We start from the raw sequence: 24,811 nt of genomic DNA on the forward strand, positions 1-24,811 counted from the left end.
GACTAGATCAGGGTTTTTTAAATTTTTTCTACTCTCAATCCCTTCTCACCTGAGAAATTTTTACATGATCTTGAGTATATAGATATATAAAATAGGTGCACATATCAAACATTTACTGATAATAAATCATAATTTTGCAATCCCCACATTCAATTACATGCAACCCACAGTTTAAGAAACTTTGGACTAGCTGACCTAGAGATGCATTCCAACTCCAAATTTATGATTCTATAATTTCCTGAAAATTGGTCCAAAGATGTCACACCCAAATTCAATTTAATTCATTGATTAAGTGGGTTTTTTATATGCACAGGAGATAGAATGATTGCAACATTTGTATAAGACCTTGTACCTCTCTACCTAGAACTTAGAATCTAGGGGAGGATCTCACGTGCACAGAAATAACCATAATATTTAGATTACATGATAAGAGTGTGATAGAAAATCCGAGCAAAGGGCTATGGCAAACCTGAAGGAGGAAAAGGTCATTATTAATAGTGGGGGGAAGGGAGGTGAGAGAGAAAGAAAAAGTTTTTTGGAGAAGTGGCTAGAATTTGGCATCAAAAGATTGGTAAGAATCGCAAAGGCAAGGAGAGAGGGCATTCAGAGCAGAGGGAAGCAACGAGAAAGATACTAACTTGGGGAAGCACAGAGTGTGTAAATGGAGAATAGTTCAGTTTTCCAAGATCATACTTGTGCCTGTAGAATGAGATTTCTTTGAAAAGCAAACAAATATATTAGTATGTGATTTTAAAAAAATTATAAAAACCACATGTGGTTTTGTCCACATTTGGAAAGAAAAAAATACAGCCTCTATTTGAACCAAAATTTAGTCCAAGTGAAAGACAGCTTGACATAGAACATAGAAGGCTGGCTTTAGAATACAGAGTAGAGTTGCAATCTGGACTCTGACACATAAAACTTCATGTACAATATTGGGCAAAATCTCTTAAACTCTTAAGAGTTCCAAGTCACTCTTTAAGACTATAAATTGCAGGTGAATTTGAAAGCTGTGTCAGTTTTCTACAAGTCAAATTTTAGATCTGTCTCCATTTTCCCTCACCCCCAGGAAGAGGAAAAAAAAAGATATTTACTCAAAAACCACATTAACAATTCAAGTCAGTGAAAAGTGGGTTAAGTATATAAGTTTTCTAGTTAATTTATTTGTTTTGTAGATTACGTATATAAACAAGGGTGTGCAAAAATTAGTATAAATTTGTACAAATATACTAATTTCACAATCATCTCACATTAAGGTTGGGATATAACATTTTTAAAAAATTTGTACATCAGTTTTTACTCACTCAAAGATTATTTATCTTATTAAGTTTTTGTTTGGTTTTATTGTATAGTTGACATTTGAGAAGCATTGATTCAGACATTTGCAAGTTACTGAAGCAGGGGAAAATTAGTAAAGAAATCTATTGTAGACTTACACAGAATTATTAAATCAAAAATAAACACAAAAGTTTGAAACAGTGGAGAACTATTTGGTAGTATAATTTACATATTTTTAAAAATAGGTTTCATTATAATTCTTATGTAGGGTGACAAGGATAATAAATACTTTAGTACGTATCTCACTATTAAGACTAAATGCTTATTTAAATTATTATGTACAAGAGGACACTGTCTGATATGTAGTACATGAATTTGAATACTGGTGGGGATTTTAACAATTTTTTTCTTCTGATCTAAATGATAAGGCAATAAACTATCATTAAAAATAGGTTCTGTATGCATGTCATAAAAATGACTTCAAATCCTGGAGGCTTAATTTATCTGGAATGCTACACAATTTGACATTTCCACATCACACCAGATGCAAATTTTGTTCCCATCAGTAGGTTGAAGGCATGCTCCAAAATCTATTAATAAAAATGCATAACACTGCTAGTCTGTACACTCAGAAATTCAAAATATATCTAAACTTTAGACAATGAACCTTTCTTTTCCCCTTCTGTCCAAATCCTTGTCTTAGATTATTGAAATTATAATCAAACCCATGTATGCCTCTTTCAATAGTCCTATGTGATCCTCCCATCTGGATGCCATCTCTACAAGCATATTTTGCAGTATTTTACCCTATCAGTATAAGTTTGATTGCATAAGTAATATTATCCCCGTTGTACAGATGAGGAAACTGAGGCTCAGAGAGGTGAAACGACTTTCCCAGGAAGCATACCCAACTAGCAAGAAACAGAACCAGAATTTGAACACAGGTCTCCTGACTACACAGTTCATTATTTTCCACTTCATTATACATCATTTCATCACTAGAATGAAAACTCTACAAGGACAGGAGCTATGGCTTATTTATATTTTTCCCCAGCATCTGGAATATAGCTCTATATATAATAGATATCTTCTAACTCACCATTGGGTTTGAGATCACTAGCTTACCCTTAACCTTGTTTAGTACATCTGCTGAAATGGTTTAGTGGGATGTGGCCATTGTGCATGCTATAGCTTCTTAGAGTCACAGGTGAGAGTTAAATGGATCAGGCGGACACCAAAGGTGGAAAGCAGCCCTGAAAAGAGTGGGGTAGCCTTCACACCATATCTACACATAATATGCTCTTAGAAAACACAGTAACAGCAAGATTATGTGATGATCAACTATGATAGACTTGGCTCTGCTCAGCAATGCAGTGATCCGAGACAATTCCAATAGATCTGGGATGGAAAGTGCTATGGGCATTCAGAAAGAGAGATTAAATGTGAACTGAAACATACTATTTTCACTCCCCCCCTTTTTATTTCTCATTTTTTTTTCTCTTTTGCTGTGTTGTACAGTGTAACTAATAAGGAAATATGTTTAAAAAGATTGCACATGTATAACCTATATCAGATCACTTGCTGTTTTAGGAAGGAAGAGAAAAAAAAATTTGGAATACAAAATCTTATGTAAAAATAAACATGTTTGGAAAAATAAAATGCTATCGAGAAAAAAAGAAATTAAAAAAAAGAAAATTTTCTTCCTTGAAGGCTAGATAGATAGCACAGATGTATGTAATGCTAGCACTCTAGTCAAAAAGGCATGAATTCAAATGTGATCTCAGACACTAGATGTGTGACTCTGGGCAAGTCATTTAATCTCAAGTGCCTCCAAAGGAAAAAAAAGAAAATGTTTATCCTCTAAAAAGAGTAATATTTTGTATGACCTAAAGTAGACTTTCCCCCATTTTTTGTGTCTATACTCACATAATAAAAGAACTATCACTCTCTAAGACCAGGTCTACCAAATATAAACTATTCATCTGTAAAATAAGGAGAGTAGATAATCTGTAAGGGTTACTTCTAGCTCTAAACCATATTATGATCTTAAGAAATTGGCATGGATCACGGTGTATGTAATAGGAAAAGTAATGAATTTGGAGCCTGTGTCAAGGTCTGGTTTTGTCATTTGCTAGCTATGTGACTTTGGGCAAATTGCTTCTCTCTGCCTTAGTTTCCTCACTTATTTAATGGATATAATATCACTTAGGCTTCTGACTTTACAATAATATCTTAAGGAAAACTCTTTGTATAGCAATGAGAGCTACTTAAGATAAATAGTTAATTAAATTAAAATATTGTTGCTGTTATTACATAGGAAAAAAATCATTCTTTTCATCTCATTTGATAGAGTTCAAATACAAAAAGTCCTGACAAATCCTGCTTTAATTCTTTTTTATCTAATGTCCTGTGTACTATTACAAAAAGTAACTACTTTTTGTAGTTGAATAAATAATTAGAAATATAAGTTCATCTCCTATGGGTTCACTAAAAGCATTTCTGACACAACTAACTCCAGCATCAGAAAGTATAATGGAGGCGATATATAGCTCACCTTATTACCAAGTGATTTTGATATTTTTTGCTTGACCTCTAAAATTGAAACATTTTTCATTCCACCCAACTTGCAGATTATGAGTATTTGTGGTATAGTAACATCAATTACCATAGCTATTAGGTAGGCACAATGGACAGAGAAGTAAGCCTGAATTCAGAAAAACTTATTTTCCTGAATTCAAATCTGACCTCAGACACTTACAAGCTGTCTGACCCTGGGCAAATCACTTAATTGTACTTGCCTCAGTTTCCTATCTGTAAAATGCGCTGGAGGAGGAATGGCAAACCATTTCAATATCTTTGCCAAGAAAACCCCAAATGGGGTCACAAAAAATAAGACACAAATGAAAATGACTAAACAAAAAAACACAACTACTATATTTAATGTTACAATTAATGAATACTATAAAAATTACTATATAATAATCTTACCGAGCTAAATATTTTCCATGGGGGGAGGGGGAGGAGGGGAAGAGAGGGAGTGGGAAATACACTTTTTGGCTATTTATATTAATCAAGTTCTCTGGAAACCTGCCAGAGATATCTACATTTCACTTTATGTTGAGAACACACAACCAAAGTGAACTAAGGAAAAGAACATCTGGCTGATATAATCCTATAGTGAGACATATGACCTTGTATGCAATACATAAAACCTTTAATTCTTTGAAATAATAAGTTTATATACTATAAACAAACAAACAAAGCAAAAACAACACATCCTTACAAATTCAAGACTACTCATTTAGTTAGCCTGGGCATACCCCCCAGAGGAAAAAGAATGGAACAGGAGCACCAAATGTCCTTCCACTTCCTTCTGCCCAAATCAAATGTATTTGGATTACCTGTTTAAGAGCATATATACATTAGAGCTATGAATCATTATTTGCAGGTCTTTGTATCCAAACTACCGTAAAGCAGATTCCATTTTGGAAACAGCTGAGTGATTAGCCAGCATATCTGTCCTATAAAGATAATACAGGTTAAAAACCTCATTATTTTTCTCCAGAATTTCAGCACAGCAAGAGATTAAAACCATGGAGGGTGATCTATAAGGGGATGCACGTAGGGACCACCAAGGCTTCTATGGTGTGGTCAGTCATACCTAAAACACAAACGGCAGGGGATGCCTGAAGCTAGCTATTTAACAAATCACTGGTTCTGCTTATGTACAAGGTAATCTATAGCTATTTGCTCAGAGTTCTGAAACATTTCTCTGCCTCTGTCTCTCTACGTCTCTCTTTGTCTCTCCCTGTGTCTGTCTGTCTGTCTCCTTCTGTCTTAGTGTTAGTCTGTCTCTCTCTGTCTCAGTGTCTGTCTGTCTTTCCTGTGCAATCTCCTCAGCCCCTCCCTCTCCACCAGCCCTTTTCTTTTCTTTTGACAAGGTCACCCCAGAAGCTCCCAAGTGCCAGCTCAAGCTCTAACCTGGAGTCAGCCCGGATGCACTGGTAAAAAGTAGCCATCTTCCTGACTGCAGACCAAGCCTTCAACTCCTTCATCCTTCTAGAGACCAGCAGCAGTGAGAAGAGGGGACCTCGCTATGTTTCTCCCCAGAGCAGTCAAGGAAGGCTCCTGGCAAACTGCAGGCCATGCTTATTGACAGTCCTCCTTCCGTGTTGCTCCTCCAGAAAGCTAAGCAGCCAGACCCAGCATCGCCCACAGGTTGCAAGTACTCTCGAGGAAGTGTGGACTCTGCCAAACCCAGCCAAGCCCAGCCCATGGGGCTTCTGACCGGCCCAGTGAGATCTCCTGGGGAAAGAGTGTTGGCAACAGTATCTACCAGGTAAACATACTCTGCACTTCCTGATTTCACTCAGAGGGCCAAAGACAGTGGCTCTCCAGGCAGCTGGCTCCTTGCTTTTAAGCACTGAGCTCCTCCGGATTGATATAGTTACCATTCACAAATATAACAAACACAGGCTTTGTTTTACTGTATTCAGTGCAAATGAAGGTAAGAGACAGTGATGGGTGAGGTCACATTCCAGGTCTGATCTAGGGCTAATCCCTATAAGAAATAAGAACTAATGACTGTGGAGATCCAAAAGAGAGAAGGGGTACACACCCTCAAACCTGTCCTACTCACTCCTTCTGCCTCCTCATTTATCTTTACCAGAAAAGAACACAAATTCCCACCTCTCTTCACTATAAACTTCAATCTTGGTCTAATTATCTGGTAAAAATACAGAATAAAAAATTTATTTTTCCAATTTTGTTACTGCAAATTCTCTTTCCAGCTTTGATTTGTTCGTCATTTCAATTATATCTAACTCTTTGTGACCCCATTTAGAGTTTTCTAGGCAAGAATATTGGAGTGGTTTGTCATTTCCTTCTCCAACTCATTTTACAGATGAGGAAACTGAGGCAAACAGAATTAGGTGATTTGTTCAGGGCTGCACAGCTAAGTGTCTGAGGCCAGATTTGAACTCATGAAATAAGGCTTCCTGATTCTAGCACCTCTCACAATGTTCCTACCAATACTCTTAGACTTTTTGTTGGAGGAGAGGAAATCAACTTCAGAATCAAAACCTGAGTTGAATATCCTACTGCAGACACTGGCTCTGTCTTATAATCCATTCTCCCAAATTTTCCTTCCCCTCTTCCTTCTTTCCTATTCTTGTGTTAACACCATTCTGTCAATCACCAAGGATAGGATCTTCAATTCCTCTCTCACTATCACTCCAAATAATCAATCTAATGTCAAGCCATGGTGTTTCTGCTCTGAGAAAAAGTCTCACACGTGCTTTCTTTTCTCTATTCGCAGAGCTACCAACTTGGTGTAGGACCTTATAACCTCCCATCTAGACTATTGGTAGAGACTTCTGGTTGGTGTTCATGATTTAAGCCTCTCCTCTAATCCATCCTTCATTTTGTTGATCTTTAATCAATCAATTAATTAAGTACCTGGACACTGTGCTAAGTGCTAGGCATACAGAAAAAGGCAAAATTCAAATTCATAATCTAAGGAGGTCAACAAGTAATCACACACATATGTATGTATGTCTCTAGATGTGCATATAAACAAATTATACGTAAAAATAGGAAATAATTAGAAGAAAGAAGACATTAATTTTAATGTCTTGAGGAACATTTCCTCTAAAAATGGGATTTTAGCTAGGACTTGAAGGAAGCCAGGGAAGCCAATAGGCTAAGAGTGTTCCAAGCATTGGGATAGTTCGTGTGTATTTAAGGTTAGCCAGAAGAAATGTCTGGAGCTGAGAGATGGAGTGTCCCAGTCAAGGAAAAGTAAGGGGGCCATAGTCATTGGAACAAAGAATATGTGGGGGGAGGGGAGAAGGTAGAAGACCAAAAAGGTCAGAGTAGGCTAGTTATGAAGAGCTTTCAAGGCCAGATGATTTTGTATTTGATCCTGAGGATGACAAGAGCTCAGTGGAATTTGAGGGGTGCTTTAGGAAAATCACTTTGATACCTGAATGGAGGATAGATTAGAGTGGGGAGATCTACCAGCAGGCTATTACAATAGTCCAGGTGTGAGATGCCGAGGGCCAGCATCAAACTAATGGCAATTTAAAAGGAGGGGAATAGGTAAATTTTAGAGATATTGCTAAGGTGAAATCGATAGGCCTTGGCAGCAGATTGTATATGGCTAGTGAGAGATAGTGTAGGGTTGAGGATATCATTAGATTTCAAATCTGAGTGACTAGGAGGAACAGTAATAGGGAGAATCATAGTTATATATAGAGAAAAGACAGCTAAGGGGGAAAGATAATAAATTCAGTTTTGGTCATGTTGTATTTAAAGATGTCTACTACATAGCTAGTTTGTGGTGTCTGAAAGACAGTTGGATATGGAAGATCAGAGATCAGCAGACAGGATAGCAGATTGAGAATTATTGGCATAGAAATAACAATTAAATGCATGGGAGCTGATGAAATCAACTATGTAGAGTACATTAAAGGGAGAAGAGGGGCCAGGACTGAGCCCTGTGAGACACACAGTTAGTGGGCAAGTTCTTGAATAGGATTTAGTAAAGAAGTCTGAGAAGTTGTAGTCCAACAGCTAGGAGAACTAGGAGATAAGTGTTCCATAAAACTTTATTAAAAGAACGCTCAAGAGGATGATCAGCAGTGTCAAAGGCTGCAGAGAGATTCTCCTCCCCTCTGATATTACCTTCCAACTACTCTAAATACGTCTTGTCTATATGAAGTTATTTGCTTGTTGTCTCTCCCAATGGAATACAAGTTTTTTGAGGGCAGGGATCTTGTATTTATCATTTTAAAAAAATATCTCCAGCACTTAGTCCAATGCCTGGTAAATAATAGACTTATTAAATGCTTAGTGACTGAGTGATCCTAGGCAAGTTATTTAATCTCTCAGTGGTCTAAACAATTTGCTAAGATTATTAAGTTATAGAGACTTAAACTGATAAGAGATTTTACTCATTCAAATGTTCTCTTTATTTCTGAAATCATAGCCTAGCTCACTTGTATTGCTGTTATTCAGTTGCTTTTTAGTTGTCCAATACTTCATTTCTAGGTAAACGTACTAGAATCGTTTGTCATTTCATTCTCCAGTTTACTTTACAGATGAGAAAACTGAGGCAGATAGTTACTTGCTCAGGATCACACAGTAAGTATCTGAGTTCAGACATGAATTCATGAAAATGAGTTATCTTGACTCCAGGTCCAGCACTATCCACTGTACTACTACCTAGCTGCCCTCATATACTATCCTCAGTCTTCCATAATACTTCTACAAACATTTTCACTTTTTCTGGTAATGCTATTTGAAACCTTCTAATTACTCCTCTTATTCAGACAGTTATTTATTCTAGCCAGTAGGTCAGTAGTTTCATCTTCTATTCTCACTTCTAGAGACAGAAGTGAGCTCCAACAAGCCGATTTCTCCAATTTTTGTCAGATGTTTTATGTAATAGATGAAAGAATCCCAACTCACAGCTGAGATAACCATTTTCAGTCTGTTTCACTTATGTATCCCACATCCTCCATAACATCAGAATTATTCAAATTTAAGACACCCCTCTGTGTTAACTGCATGTGCCATTTCAAAAGAATAAAATTTCTATGGCCCAGTATCCTGAATGTCATATCGCTCCAGCCCTGTCCAAAGTCTGTTGGTAAGGTACAGTCACTGAGTTTCTAGACAACATGCATAGTATTGGAAGGAAGATTCAGATAATTTTTAAAAAATTTTTTGTGTTTTTTTTACAATTTTTTACATATTTTTTAAACAATTTTTAAACAATCATTACAATTAAGGAATAAGGAAGTTAGACTACTGGGGTTAGAAACCAAGTTTTGATTTTCAAATACTATGTTAATAAATGTTTTCATTTTTATGAGTAAATTCAAGATCCTAATTAAAGAGTTAATTCTTTTTTGGGGTATGTGTGTGAGGCAATCGGTGTTAGGTGACTTACCAAGGATCACATAGCTGGTAAGTATCAATTGTCTAAGGCTGGATATGAACTCTGGATCTCCTGATTTCAAGGGTAGTGCTCTATTCACTGCACCATCTAACTGCCCTAATTTTTAATGTTATAAAAACACAACTGCAGCTCACTCCTTTATTGGACTTTCCAGCTACAGGGTGTGGCAGGTACTTATTATTATGTGTTCCTTTCCAATGTTTTCATTTCTATTTTACAGGTGAAAAAAAACTAAGGAAAGGGGCATTCATGATTGATACTTTAGTCTTTTTGACTCAAAAGCTGTGGTATTCTTTTTTTTTTTCCTGGTTATCCTAGGAAAAGATAGGAAAACAAATATAGAGTGAAAAATTGGACCAGACCAATAATCACAGATGAGATCTATGCTATATACAACACAGTCATGATATAAATGAAGAATTAATTCTCATGGCATTTGAAAGAGGAAAGGACACCAAAGACTTGAGCAAGGGGAGGCTGGGGAAATCTTTAACTTATTAGTATGCAAAGCAAAAAAAATGACCAATTAAATATTAATAACTGCTGGCCTCAAGATATTTTAGTAAGAAAGGGAAACAGCTCAGTTGTGTGCATTAGGAAAGTTATTTGAGCAATTATTTGAAAAAGAAGGGAGAGGCAGGAAGCAATGAGAACTATTAAAGGCTGACAATAGGCAACAATAGTTCAAGAAAAAGTCAATAAGGACTTGAAACAGAGTGGCAGTAGTGAGTGGATAAAATAAAAGAGATATACCAAATATCATATAGGTAAAATTGACAGGACTTGACAAATGATAGGATATAGGGCTATTGGAGAGGGAGAAGGTATCAAATATAATTTTAATATTTTGAATCTGCTGATATTCAGTCATTTCAGTGATATCTGCCTCTGTAACCCCATTTGGAGTATTCTTGGGTAAGATACTGGAGTGGATTGTAATTTTCTTCTCTAGGTTATTTTACAGATGAGGAACTGAGGCAAAAAGGGTTATATGACTTGTCTAGGATCAGACAGCTACTAAGTATCTGAGACTGGATTTGAACTTAAGTTTTCCTGACTCCAGGTATAGAACTCGATTCAGCATATCAACTAGCTGCTGCACTACAATTAGTACAATATTATTTTTTTAATGGGAGTAATTTTATCCTTTTGTCATTGGGAGTTGTTTTCAGTTGTGTCCAATTCTTTATGGCCTCATTTAGGGTATTCTTGGCAGAGATATTGGAATGTTTTGCCATTTTCTTCTCCAGCTCATTTTACAGATGAGGAACTGAGGCAATCTCGATTAAGTGACTTGCCTAGAGTCACATAACCATCAAGGCTGAATTTGAACTCATTAAGATTAATCTTCCTTCATCATTTTTCATTTCGTTTTTGCAACTCCAGTGTTTCACACATAACAAGTGTGTAATACTGACTGCTGGATCTGTGATAAGGTGATAATAGTACTTGTAATAACTACTTCACATTCTAATTGGAGGTGGCTAGGTAGCTTAGTGGATAAAGAACTGGAGTCAAGGAGACCTTCCTCTATCTACTACTCTTCTAGAAAGAGGTTCAAAATAAAACTGGGAGGAAGGTAGTAGAAATTGAATTGGGAGTTTGGGAGAAGAGGAAGATTTAGAGTAGGAATACAATGAGTTATATTTTAGGAAAACTGAGTTAAGTAGGGCATTCCTAGTACTACTATTGAGCACAAAGTTGATGACACAGAATTCAGAGGCGGAATTATGGATAGATACAAAAATTGGAAGTCATGTATTCAGGGATGCTAAGTGAACTACCATCAACATTTGAGGTCACCAAGAGACAGTACATAGAAAGAAATGAAGAAATTTACAGTCTTAGGCCAATCTAACTTGTCTATGCTTCAAGAGTCCCATTTGTAAATTGAAGATAATAATCAATGGTTCTATGTCACAGGGACAGTACATTTTAAAAATGAAAGCCAATGTTAGACATTTGCTCTGGAGCTTATAGGGTGGCTTACACTTTTTAAGTCAGCTCTATTCACTATACCATATAGTTCAATACTCCATCCATTTAATCACCTAGCTGCCTGACATGGAGTCGCTAAAACTGTGTAACTATAAACAAGGTGACAACTGATCTAAATATTGTTCTCTTTCTTTCTGGCCTTTTAAAAAGTATAAGTAGTTAGGTAGCATAGTGGATAAAGAACTGGAGTCAAAAAGACCTGAGTTCCAATTCTGCCCTTGACACTTGCAAATTGTGTGGTAGGACAAGTCATCTAACTTTTGTCTCAGTTTGTAAAATGTGCAAAACCATAGCACCTTTCCTACAGAGTTGTGGCAAAAATCAAATGAGATTTTACAGATACATACATATATATGTACATATATATAATATGCATACATATAAACTTTAAGGCTTTCAAAATGCTTTATGTACATGTATATATAAAGCATTTTGAAAACTTTAAAGTATCATATAAATGTGATTTTATTGCTTACTAGATCTGTAATCTTGTTGATGGCAGTATTTTATTCAAGGGTCAGATTATACCTTAACATTTGTGTGATACTTATCTTCTATAAATTATCCATAGGTAGTACACCAAAGTACTGGGGGGGGGGGGGGGGGGGAGGGAGCAGGGATTCTTTAGCTCTCTTGATATGAAATGGTATGAAAAGATTAATATCTACCATTTTTTCCCCTTACCACTCTCTTTCCCAACATGGTTTACTTTTCCGAAAGCTGTCCTTGGGATGACCTTTCTCCTGTTCTAGATATAGCCTCCTGGTACAATATCACTTAAGCTCTTTTGGCTACTGTCTCATATTGAATCCATATTCCAGTCCACTAGAACCCTTAGATCTACCACCCTTCTTTCCTTCTTTTTCTCTTTTCTCTCTCCCTCCCTTCCTCTTCTCTTCTTCCTCTCCCTCCCTCCATATCTCCCTTTCTTTCTCTCCTCCTCCCTCCTTCTCTCTCTGTCTTTCACTATTGCTTGTGAGCAATATCTATTTAAATATATATGTACCGATGGTTCAACTTCTGGGTTGTTTAACTTTATATCATAGTCTAGAGAAGAGACATTCTTTAAATGGAGCTTTCCTTAAAAAGATAAAAAGCATCTATCTAAAACCATCAGCCAGTATTACATGTAATGGAAATAAACTAGAAGATTTCCTAATAAGATCAGGGGTGAAACAAGACTGCCCACTATTACCATTACTATTAGAAATATTGTCTTTAGCAATAAAAGAAAAAAAATTAAAGGATAACAGACATTCTTCATATACATTATTTTTTTCTCATGTCTGGTTTAGGAAAAAAATGTTTTTCTCATGTTATTTTTTCTAATTATGTGTGAAAAGTTTTTAATATTCTTTCTTTTAAAATTTTGAGTTCCAAATTCTCTCCTCCCTCTAACTTACCTTCATTAAGAAGACAAGCAATTTGATATAGATTTTATACATGCAAAACATATCTAGGAAAAAAACTGTTTAAAGTGATTCTGGATGTCATACAGGAAGCTCTATAATGTCCAGGGCCTTGATACGATTAGTAGTGTCGGAAATGCAAGCATCTTGGGGGACTTAACCAAATACAGCATATCTCTCAAGATTAAGTCTACAATGAATTTCCTTTATGAGAGCCCATATTTATATGTTATTTCATTTAAGACATGGGTCTGCAACTGTCTTATTATCTCCTCTTTTCTATCAGGTTTTAATTTCAATAGAGATAAGTGTTTTAGGCATTGTTCTGGGTACTGGGAATATAAAGATAAGATGAAAAATAATTCCTTCTGCAAAAGAACTTATAGTCTCCTTTTGTTGTTATTTTTCAATCATTTCCATAATGTCCCACTCTTGGTGACATCATTTTGAGTTTTCTTGGCAGAAATACTGGCATAGTTTGTCATTTCCTTCTCTAGCTCACTGAAGTAGGGAAGGTTAAGTGACTTGCTCAGGGTCACATAACTCAGGGTAATAGCACACAGCTAGTAAGTGTCTGAAGCCAGATTTGAACTCATAAAGGCACTTAAAGTTGTATCTGAGCTAGTAGGATAGAACCTGGTAAGATCTATCATATTTTTGTCCTCCATTACCTGTAGCCTCTTGCCTATATTCTGATTTGGGATTTTCAGGATGTTGATATAGTTTATCTTGGCCACCAGGTGACACCAGAGTGCAGAGTTTTGGGCCTGGACTCGGGAGGACTATTTTTCAGGTTCAAATATGGCCTCAGACACTTAGTACCTGGGCAAATCACTTAAACCTGTTTGCCTCATTTTTCTGGTATGAAAATGAGTGGGAGAAGGAAATGACAAACTACTCCATTACCTTTGACAAGAAAACGGTAAATGGTATCAGGAAAGGTCAGATAAAAATGACATGACTAAAGAACCAGAACAAATAGTTTTTCTTAGAAGATATTTGAACTCAGGCTGTCTACATACTGTACCATATAAGAGATGAGTTCAAAAAATTAATTTAACTTGCATATCAAGATAAAGTCAATCATTCTGGGTGAAAAAATCCATTTCAGAATCTGAATTATTTAGATCCTCAATTTATGTGGATTAATTAAACTAATTAGGCAGTTGCTACCAAGTTAATTAGACAATGGGAAGCATTTTCGGATTAGAATCAGTAGAGCTAAGTTTTTATAAAGACTCTGCTAGTCAGCTAGCATTTATTAAGTACCTACTATATGCCAGGCAATGAGTATTCTAAGCATGGTCTTAGGTACTACTTGTGTGATTGTAGGTAGGGTCATCCAATATCTCTGGGTTAATCTCCTCACTTGAGGGGATTGCATCAAATGATTTCCAAGATTCTGTGCAGTTCTAAATCAACTATTCTATGAAAATGTCCTCTTCCCTTGAAATATCAAGGGTAAAATAGGCAAAATCTGGGAAAAAATAGCTCTTGTTAAAAAAAAAAAATGGGGAAAGGAAAACTGATGTAATGAGCTGAGCCCTAGACTTGGAATTAGGCCTGGTGTCACTGTGGCAAATCACTTAATTTTAGTAATTGGGGTAACCTTACACTGTCAGTAAAAGACAAAGCCTTGAGTTTACCCAGCTCTACTTGATTCATTAAATGAAGATACATTTTTTTTTTTAAAGCTATAAAGTAGCTTCTGGTTCCTCAGAAACATCAATTCAAGTTAACTGAAACTACTGACTGATGTGGTTTCCAATAGAATTGACTCAGAAATAGCACTTCATTTGGTTAGTTAAATGTATTTCCACTGAGTTTTATTATGGGGATGGGGAATTTAAAAAAAAATCACAGTGCTGGTGATAATTTCCTGCTTGCCAAAAACCATTTCAATTCACTTCAACAGGTTATATATTCACTTTAAAAAATGTGCTGTCATTTCAGGAGCTAACACAAAGTTACAAGAATAATAATGCCCAGTGCCCCCATTGTTAGAGATTCAAAGCATATTATCAGAAATTTTGAAGGTGATATCAAAGGAAGTTGATGTCATCTAAAAATTATTTATTTGGATCAAAGGTCAGGGAAATGTAAATAATAATTTTGAAGTACCTCCTGAAATCCATTAAATCAGCTAGTTGTTATTCATGATCTCTGAAAGTCGATTGAATTCAACAAACATTTATTAAATGCAAACTGTGTGCAAGGCATTGACAATAATTTTCTCTGAATTCTGGGCTCTGTGAAAGAAATAGAACCTGCCATCATGTCTTTTAAAAGGTACAACTACACCCAAAAGGAATTACAAGCCCAATGTAATGGATAGAGTGTTGGATTTGAAGTCAGAGATCCTGGGTTCAAATCTTCACTCTGATCTGAAATGTGATTCTGAATAAATTTTTTTAGCCTTTATTGGCCTCTGGTTACTCATCTGTAAAATGAAGGGAATAGCCTCTACAATCCTTTATACTTCTAAACCTATTTTCCTCTGATTCTATGCAATGAATGCATATGGAAAAATATACATAGTTGGAATATACCTTACTCTGCGTCCATGCACTAATGTGGATGCATGTCTGCCAAACATCTCCACTTTGCTAAAAAGGAAGTTCATTTACATGGAAGATACAAGTAGCCGATCATCTACCCTTTGAAAGGGGGTGGAGGTGTATGTGCTCAGGGATATCTTTTGTTTCTCTTGCACAAATTCCACTGTGGAACAAAGTTGCCTTACACCAAAGCTTCTTAAACTGTAGGTTGTGATCCCATATGGGGGTGAGAAAAATCTGGCAACAATAAAAGGCATTAAATATTTTGCCAAGATTTAATTCTTTATGTAAAAAATAAACAAGCACATCCATCTCACTGGTATGCAAGTATGTTTATATTTTTAATAAATGGTAAAATTGTGTATATATGTGTGTGTGTGTGTGTGTGTGTGTGTGTGTATATATACCAAAGAATTGTTTTAAAATAAATCTTTATTATCAGTAAATGTTTTATTTATATACCTATTTTATATACCTAGATACCTGAGGTCTCAGGTGAAAAGGGGTTGTGAGTAGAAAAAAGTTTAAGAAACTCTGCCTTAGACCACCTTTGCGTAGGAACAGCTAGGTGGCTCAGTAGATAGAGCACCAAACCAAAGTTAGGAAAACAACACCTTTGCTCACTGGCTTTCCCAAGAAATGTGCAAATTTCGCATTAGCTGTGTTTATAGCAGAATAATCTATAGGGCAGAAAGGATTTTTTTTCTTTATACTTCTAAGCAAAAGCAAGAAGGAAAAAGAAACAGTTTCTTACAATTTTTAGCCTCATTTTTAGACATCTCCCCTTCAATCCACCTTTATCTTTAAATCAGAGAAATCTGAGTGATTCTTTGACAGGATCCATTAAATAATTCCAAATATTGCCTTGCACAGACAGAGAAATCATTCTCTAGACAATTCAAAAAGAATCTTTCAGTTTGCTTATCTATGGGCAGATTTGGCAAAACAAATACCAACCTAACAGACGGTTCTAGTGGTTTTCAAAGGTCCATCCCATATCTACAAAGAAAGTCCACCAGAAGAAATGACCAATTCAAAGAAGTGAAATACTTCTGGGTCAATTTTGAATCCCTCAGAAAGATCTGTAATAGCTTTGACTTCAATTTTATAGCACCTTTCCTCTACTATCATCATCCCAGGATCAGTCTCTGCAAATGAAAGTTATTAGCATTTCCCTGACTCCTTCACCAAGTGATCCTGGAATCTTTCACTGAACAATTCAATAGGAGGAGAAAGCACCACTGTCCTTGAGTTGCTAGGAAACAAGAAGGGAGATCCTGACTTGAATTCATATCTTGTTTGATGTTACTGGGAAAGGCCTAGGTTCCCCACAGGGATATAGGAGGCAGAGAGCTATGCTAAACACCTTAAGAACACAGACTTGTCAGTCAGTCAGTTTGAAGAGGAAAACATCGATACAAGTACTTGTATTTTTTTTTTTTTACCATGATGGATAGACTCCTGCAAAAAACCTGCATGTTAAATCAAAGATTTTAAATGTACCTAGGGAAAAAGAAAAGAAGAAAACTGTTGTGAAAAATTTAGTAGAATCAAAATCATTTTATAATGTGATTATTTCCTTATTTGTATCTTTATCCAACCAGAATTTTTCTAATGTGGTACACTGGAAAGACTAGAGATTGAAGTTCTAGGTTCACATCCCACTTCTGATGCTTATCTGTATATGCTTTGGCAAGTCATTGAACTTCCCTGGGCCTCAGCTTTCTCATCTGTAAAATAGAAAGATTAACTACTTGGCCTCTGAAACTCCTACTAGTTCTAAATTTATGATCTTATGTTTTTATAAAGTGAAGTACATTTGGGGCATCTCTGGTCATATTGATCTATATCTGGCCACTGGACCTAAATGGCTCTGGAGGAGAAAGTGAGACTGGTGACCTTGCACAACCCTCCCTTACTTAAATCCAATTCATCTGCATATCATGGCATCACCATCCTGATTTCATGATCCTCTTGGAAATGAAGGAAAAACATCAACAACAAAGTGAGGTAAGCATATTTGTATAATACATATGTGTAGTACAAACAACCCCTATCAATCCAAGAACTAACAAATCTGGGTGTGTTTAATACTATATTATAAGGGAATTTATAAGGCATCTTAAAGGGTGCCCCTTTATATAGTCCCCTCAAAAAAAACATAGTGATGGAATGGGCATGGTAGTGGAATATAGATGCTTGTGTATTCTTTTAAAAATAGCAACTGTAACACTAATGAATAAAACTAGAAAGATGCTCTGTGTACTAACTCTTTATCAGGAAGGAATGCCTCTTTGATTAATTTGATTTGAATTAAAGATATAAACTAGGAATAAACAAGCACTAGCTAGCCACCTCAACTGAATTCAATTAAATCTATCAAAAGTATAAGCTGGGTGTGAACAAATCCTTAGTCATTTTGCAAGGAAAGAAGTACTATAGAGTGCTTAGTGACAATGGATAAAATCTGAGGTGGATACAAAGGAAATATTTTTAAAGATTTGGACAACTCTGAACCTACAGTATATCAGACAAGGGATTCCAGGGAGTCTTTAGTCAAGTTTAAGGGAAATTCTTAAGAGGGAGATCCTTGTTATTACTACAGAGGGGATGAAGCTTAAGGGAGGGGAAAATTATATGAATTTGTGAATTGTGAAAGGTCAGAAACTTGCCTCAATAATGGCAGTAGAGGCTGAAGGGATCAGGAGCTTGAGAGTTACATAGATAAAATGAAAAAAGGCAGTTTCATCTTGGGGCATCAACCCTGAAAGCTGAGAAGAAAGTTACTCTTAAGGAGAACTTGATAAGAAAAGAGAAATGGATTTTCTATCCAATCAAAAGCTATCTATTACCTTTTACCACATGATCTTTCAAAGCTTAGGCCCATTTCCCCACCTCCCCCCCCCCACTTTCCCCCGGACTCTTTAAGTACTTGGGAGAGTATATCCCATACTTATTTAGCCAGGAAGATGAGGGTTGTTTCTATAACAATTGCCCTTGTTATATTTCTTCAATAAATACCTCTTTCTAAAACCTAATCAATTCTGGTTAGCTGACTGATAACAAGGAACATATCAGACAGGGGTTTATGAGCAACAGTGTTAGGAAATCGCTTTCCCTCAAAAATACCTCTAGAAATTTGAGGTAAGATCGGAGGATCTAAGCTTGCAGCCTGAGTAGGAATTGGAAAGAAGAGGTGCTACTTTTTCTTTCAGGGTACTTTACAAACATAAAATCACCATTATTTGAGGAAGAAAAAAAATATATGTTTAGCCATGTTGTTTTAAAAAAATAAAACTATGTTTCTGATGTATAATATTTTAAAGTATAGTTTATTTAGGTAATGATTATAAATTATCTAGGCAATCAATCATTTAATTCTTGAGTTGGCCACACTGTACATTGTTTCTAAACATCCACCAAAGCCTCTCAAAAATTATAGATGGAGGAACCTGATACAGTCAGAAAGCAAAAAGAGTCAAGAAGCACACAATAAAAAAGGCAAAATCATTCTTATCAAAATACCTAAAAAGTTGTGTATTTTACATTTTAAAGTACCTTTCTAACATCAAGTCCTAAATGTGCTATTTATTTTCTCTTTGGGATAAGCCACTCTCTCCATTCTACTTCTATCAGAGGCTTAAGTCCCAAAGAATGGTATCCACAAGCCAGAGAAAAGCTAAACAGACCACACGTGCTGGGCAGAACTAGTGCCACCAGGCGATCATAAAAAGTTGAGATGCAAACACCACAAGCCAAGGAAGCAAGTACTCAGGTAGAACCGTTGGAAAATCTCACTGCTCTCTCCTTTTGGAAGCCATTCACAAGTTGTCTATAGAAACCATCATCAAAGATGCTTCTGTGTGGGTGAACGGGACTGATTGATCTAGTTGTATGTGTCTCAGTATAGCTAGGGTAAATTACTACAAAGGTAATTTTGCAGGTAGGAAGCTCAAGTAAAGCCATGGGAATTTTTTTTTTTTTTTTACTGGGGGATCAAGGCTCTGACTCGTTAACTATATGGATTTGTTTACTTCTCTCAGGTACTAGTCAAGTCTGATGAGTGTCCTGATGTTCTGGAAGATCAGAGATCCCCTGCATAGTAGCTCTACTCTTCTTTGCTTGTCTATGAGCAGTGGCAAGGCACCAGAAATTATATTAAGTAGGTCAGATTGTTTGGGGAGATAAATTATGATGCGTTTGTCTCAGATATAATTAAATGACCTAGAAAAGTTTATGAGGCTCAAATGTGAAAATATATGTAAAGTACTTTGCAAACCTTAAAGTGTTAATTTATTATTATGTTAGAGAGTACATTTCTGAAGTTCTCTGTGTCCATTCTCAAAAAGATTTTGGGAACAGTGACATCACAACTGTGATGTGATTTTGCATAGCACAGGGTCTAGCAAGATACTAGACAAAAAGCTTTTTAAAAATGTTATTCATTTATTCACAACAATGGAAAAATAGTTTCAATTTAAGTAACTTGGTTTGACAATAATCAAGAAATCATGTTTGATCAATTCTGATGGATGTGGCTCTCTTCATCAATGAGATAATTCAAATCAGTTCCAGTTGTTTAGTGATAAAGAGAGCCATCTACACTCAGAGCAAGAACAGTGGGAACTGAGTATGGACCACAACATAACATTTTCACTCTTTTTGTCATTTGCTTGCATTTTATTTTGCGTCTCTTTTTTATGTGGCATGATAATTATATAAATATGTATACATATATTGGATTTAATATAGTTCTACCATGTTTAACATAAATTGGACTACTTGCCATCTAGGGGAGGGTGTGGGTGAAGAGGAGAAAAATTGGAACACAGGGTTTTGCAAGTGCTAAAGTTGAACAATTGTCCATGCATATGTTTTGAAAAATAAAAAAATTTAATAAAAAAAAGTAAAAAAAAAAAAAAAAGAAATTATGCTTGATCACAAATTTCTTCCTTCCTTCCTTCCTGAGGCAATTGGGGTTAAGTGACTTGCCCAGGGTCACACAGCTGGGAAGTGTTGTGTCTGAGAACAAATTTGAACTCAGGTCCTCCTGACTTCAGGGCTGGTGTTCTTATCCACTGCGCCACTTAGCTACCCCTACAAATATTTTTTTATTAATGAAGTATTCTACACTTAGGAAAAATTCATTTATAACACAAAATATCCATATAACTAATTTCAAAGCATTAAATTAGAACAAGTTATAAGGCAACTAAATAGAATGGTTCCATTATAAAGATAATTTTTTTCTTTTGTTTCTATACTTTATGTATATGTCATAAGACTAAGAAGCACTAAGGTACTAGGCTCTTCACTTCTTAGACCCATTTATCTTCACCTTTATCTGCATAAATTAGACCATTGGCAGCCATACCTAGGAGGAGTTAAGCATCTTGGACCAACACTCCAAGGGCCAGTGACTGTTTAGCCTCTTCATCCATCCTGTCTATCATTTATCTCCTTGTCATTATGAGAATATCCCTTTTTCTCCTCAGGCTCACAGAATCAATATCATCATTGCTCCCAGAAAGGGCAAAATGAACTGTCCTGTTGTTCTATTTAAGAATATACAGAAGAATTGTAGAAAGATTTCAATAAAACCAATAACTATGATAGTGTGATTGTTGAATTAGAACCAGACATCCTGGAGAATGAAGTCAATTAGGCCTTGGGAAGCACTGCTTACAATTAAGTTAATGGAAGTGATAGAATTCCAGCTAAGATCAAACAGAAAAATCTTAATAAAATTTTCTTTAGATATAAAGTATAAAACAAAGTGAATATACAAAAATGGAAGACAGAAGCATTCTGAATGAAATTTAATCAGAACTGGCTGCCTGTAGGCCTAAAATAAAATCAATATATATTGACAAATGGAGTGATTTGTCATTTCCTTCTCCAGTTCATTTCACCGATGAGGAAACTGAGGCAAACAGGTTTAAATGACTTGCCCAGGATCACAAAGCTAGTAAGTGTTTGAGGCCCCAGTTGAACTCAAGTCCTCCTAATTCAAGAGCTACTGCTACTATCTTAAACTGCTTGAAAGCAGAAACTATTCCATCTTCATTGTAGCCTTAGTTCCCAGCACAAAGTCTTGTATAGCATTCATTTTTTGTTAAACTGAATCAAATTACATAAGCCAAACAAAGATATGAAAAATTCACAACTTCCCCACTTAATTATATATATTTACTAAGTCAGGCATCATAGAATTTGTTCTAACCTTGCATCCTCCAATGATCTTTACCTGTTTTTTAGTTTGCTACCCAAAGTAGACCATGATGATATAAAGGACTATCAACATGACAACATACTGGTTAATATATAAATTAAAAAAAAAAACTATATAGCTCCAAAGTCATTAATTTATTCATTCCCTTTGATGTAGAAATATAATTACTTGGTCTATACCCCAAAGTTATTTTAAAAAGGGAGAGGGAGGGAAAGGACCCATAAGTATAAAAATGTTTATAGCAGCTCTTTTCCTAATTGAAAAAAATTGAATAATGAGAGAATGCCCAACTAAATGGGAATAAGTAACCCAATTAAGACATAGTGATAAAATGGAATATTACTGTGCTATAAGAAATGACCAAATGGAAAGTTTCAGAGAAAACTAGGAAAACCTCTGAACTGATACAAAATAAAGCCAGCAAAACTACACAAAAAATAAGCATAATGGCAACATCATTATAAGAAAAACAACTTAGAAAGACTTTAGAACTGACTAATAAAACGATAAACCAAATTCAGAAGGCCAAAGGTGAAACACTTTATTCACCTTCTTCTACAAAGGTGATAGGCTTACGGTACAGAATGAACATACATTTTATATATGGTCAGTACAAAAATTTGTTTTTCTGGATTATGTATATTTGTCACAAAGTTATTCTTTTTTTGCTGTTCATTTGGGCAGGGGAAGAGAAATTGGGAAGGAAATCCAAAGGCTTATTTTTTTTTAAATTAAATTTTCATATGAAATGGTACGTAAAAATTAAAATTTAAAAATTTAAGAATGGTATTAATTTTATATATTACCAAGGGTACTGAGTAAAAGAGTTGAAAACAATAAGTTACTTATTGATATTTCATAAAATGCAATAAGCAATCCATCTATATGCCTTGGTTATTAGTGAAGTCTGATCCCCTGGGTGATAAAGCAATTTCTAGTCTTCTAGGATGTAAAACAGGTGGCAGTATTACACAGCACAGATCAACTTGACAAGCCTCCAAGTGAGTAGGAGTTTCTTTTCCATATCTCTGTTCCAGTCTAATTTCTGTCTGGGTGCCAAGGGACTGCAGAGAAAGATGACACAATTGCAGGGATAAATGATTGATAGACACCAAGTCACTCTATCCTCTGAAAAAAGACAGAGAGGTTGGAGAAAGTCTTCCAGGTACCAAAGTCTTCCTGACTGTTCTGACAGTTTACCATTTAAACAGGCTGATTCAATAAATAGTAATATAATTCAAAAGAAATTCAGTGTATTCCTGACTTTTGTGGCTGTCTATTCTTGCTTGAAAAGAGATGTGCTGAGTAGTGTTCTTACTGACAACAGACTGATTCAAATACTGAGCACAGTTCATGCTGCTGTATATGTATGGTCAGAAAAATCCAGGACCCTCGCCCTGCAGTTGACTTTTCAGCTGAATGGTCAAAGGGACTGACAAAGTAGAATTGTGGTCATTAACCTGAACAAATGAAACAAAAAGTAAGAGAATCTAGACACTAAAAAATTCAGTTCCTACTTATAGAAGTTGCCTATTGATATTTTGTATAATTGAACAATCATTCCCTAAGCCTTGGTTTTTAGTTCAGCTTGGACACCTGAGTGATAGACCAATTTTCAGTATTCTAGGATGTAAGTGGCAATATTATAATAGAGATAATACAAATTTTACCATCAATTAATCAACAAGCATTTATGAAGTGCTTACAATGTTTCAGGCATTGAGCTAAGTGTTAAGTACATCAAGAAAAAACAATAAAAGAATAAGTTTCTAATGAGGAAATCAACATATACATGAATCAGTACAGACTAGATAAATACAGAGTAGATGGAAGACAGCTTTAGTAATGAAAACACTGGTCATCTTGGGTGATTACTCCTTGCCAGATTTGACCATTTATCTGAGTCTTAAAGGAAGCCAATATTTATTAATCACCTTCTATGTGACAGATATTGTGATAGATCCTAGACCTATATAAACACAAATGAGTCAGTCCTTGACCTCAAACAATGAGCCTCTGTTGGGATACCCAACACCCTAAATCATGGCCAGGCCACTTATATCAGGGTCACTTAAATTATGCCACATTATTCCAAATCCCTTGAAGTTGTTTCATCACAGGTGTCTCTGGAGAGAAATGATTATTAATAACCAATAACCTGGGGAGACCCAGAAGTTCTCCCTTTTTCTAAAGTCCTGATTTCAAAAGTTCAAAAGTCTATTGAAGGACATTATAATAATGATACTGGATTAACAGTTTTGTGTAGACCTCTCCCAAGGCAGGAAGCCTTTGTGCCTTAGATCTAGGGTGGGGAGAAATTCTTTTAATAGATTGTCCAAGACTGGGGCAACTTAGAAGTAAATGTCAAAATTAAAGTTCAAATGAATAGGTTCAACCCCTCATTGTAATATTCATTCTTTCATTAATTGTTAATCAATCATAATTGATTGCTACACTCAGGAACACCCCTCTTTCAATGAATGGATAAGTGTGAAAACCATCATTGCCTTTGGTTTAAGAGAGAGAGACAGACAAATGATCAACCTTTTATTAAAATGCTGGGATTATTAATAAAATTATTAACTTATCCAGAATGCTTCAACCCTTTTAAACCTCACCCTCTGTGTCAGCGTGAATCAAAATCATGGAAATCACCTGTCTGTGCACTAGACAGGGAGTTGCAGGGGTGGAGAAAAGAGACAATCATTTATTAAAACTTACTATGTGCCAGATATTGTGCCAAGTGTTTTACAAACATCTCATTTAATCTCACTATCTCATTAGAAAACTAGCCATGGAAGTTCAGACAGGGCAGGGAGACCTGTCCCCAACAGCACTAATCTAAAATTAAGAACAGTGCAATATTCTACTTAATCCTCCACTCCTTTTGCTTTCTTGGCATTACTTTGATGTCACTGCCCACGGGCAATGAATCTGGCAGTGCAAGGCTCCAGAGCTATCCTTAGAGCTGCTTCCTCTAAGGAAGTTCCTGCCTCCCCCAACTTGGGTGAGGAGGTACCAGTTACAGCAGAAACTTAACATACCTAGGATTGCAAAGGAGGCTCCAGTCAGGAGAAGAAGGGTTGCTAAGTTACTGGAGAAAAGTAGAGCTCCTGTGGTGGAAAATTAAAGATTTATATTGACAACTGGGGAGATAAAGGAGAAGCTGAGTAAAAGCAGGAGAAGGAATTCAATCCAAGATCAAGCCTGTGTCAAAGAAGGGAAGAGGGATGCTTTCCAGGGAACAACAGGGAACCAGAAAGCCTCTATGCTTGTTCTATCTGCAAGGAGAGAATTGAGGATGGAGTACAAGGAGAGGCTTGGATTGGAAGAGCTGTGGGCAAAAGTGTGGCCATGCTGAAAGTCGGTTATA

At 35.9% G+C, this 24,811-nt stretch overlaps 1 protein-coding gene and 1 long non-coding RNA gene across 8 annotated transcripts in view; one reads left to right on the forward strand and one right to left on the reverse strand.

Annotated features, from left to right (window-relative positions):
- CRACDL (CRACD like) overlaps window positions 1–5,486 on the reverse strand; it is a 97,247-nt gene extending 91,761 nt beyond the window's left edge. For all 7 annotated transcript variants that reach the window (XM_051984699.1, XM_051984696.1, XM_051984695.1 and 4 more), the window contains exon 1: window positions 5,260–5,486. In XM_051984699.1, coding sequence (XP_051840659.1) covers window positions 5,260–5,333 — 74 coding nt within the window. In that variant the 5' untranslated portion in view covers window positions 5,334–5,486. The remainder of the gene's footprint in view (window positions 1–5,259) is intronic.
- A 33-nt stretch (window positions 5,487–5,519) lies between these two features.
- Window positions 5,520–21,481, forward strand: LOC127553739 (uncharacterized). The gene is made up of 3 exons (XR_007951816.1): window positions 5,520–5,617; window positions 17,016–17,216; window positions 19,250–21,481. It is a non-coding gene; the product is annotated as an uncharacterized LOC127553739 (long non-coding RNA).
- The last annotated feature ends 3,330 nt before the right edge of the window (window positions 21,482–24,811 follow it).

Source organism: Antechinus flavipes, chromosome 3 (assembly GCF_016432865.1).
Source record: "Antechinus flavipes isolate AdamAnt ecotype Samford, QLD, Australia chromosome 3, AdamAnt_v2, whole genome shotgun sequence".
NCBI lineage: Eukaryota > Metazoa > Chordata > Mammalia > Dasyuromorphia > Dasyuridae > Antechinus > Antechinus flavipes.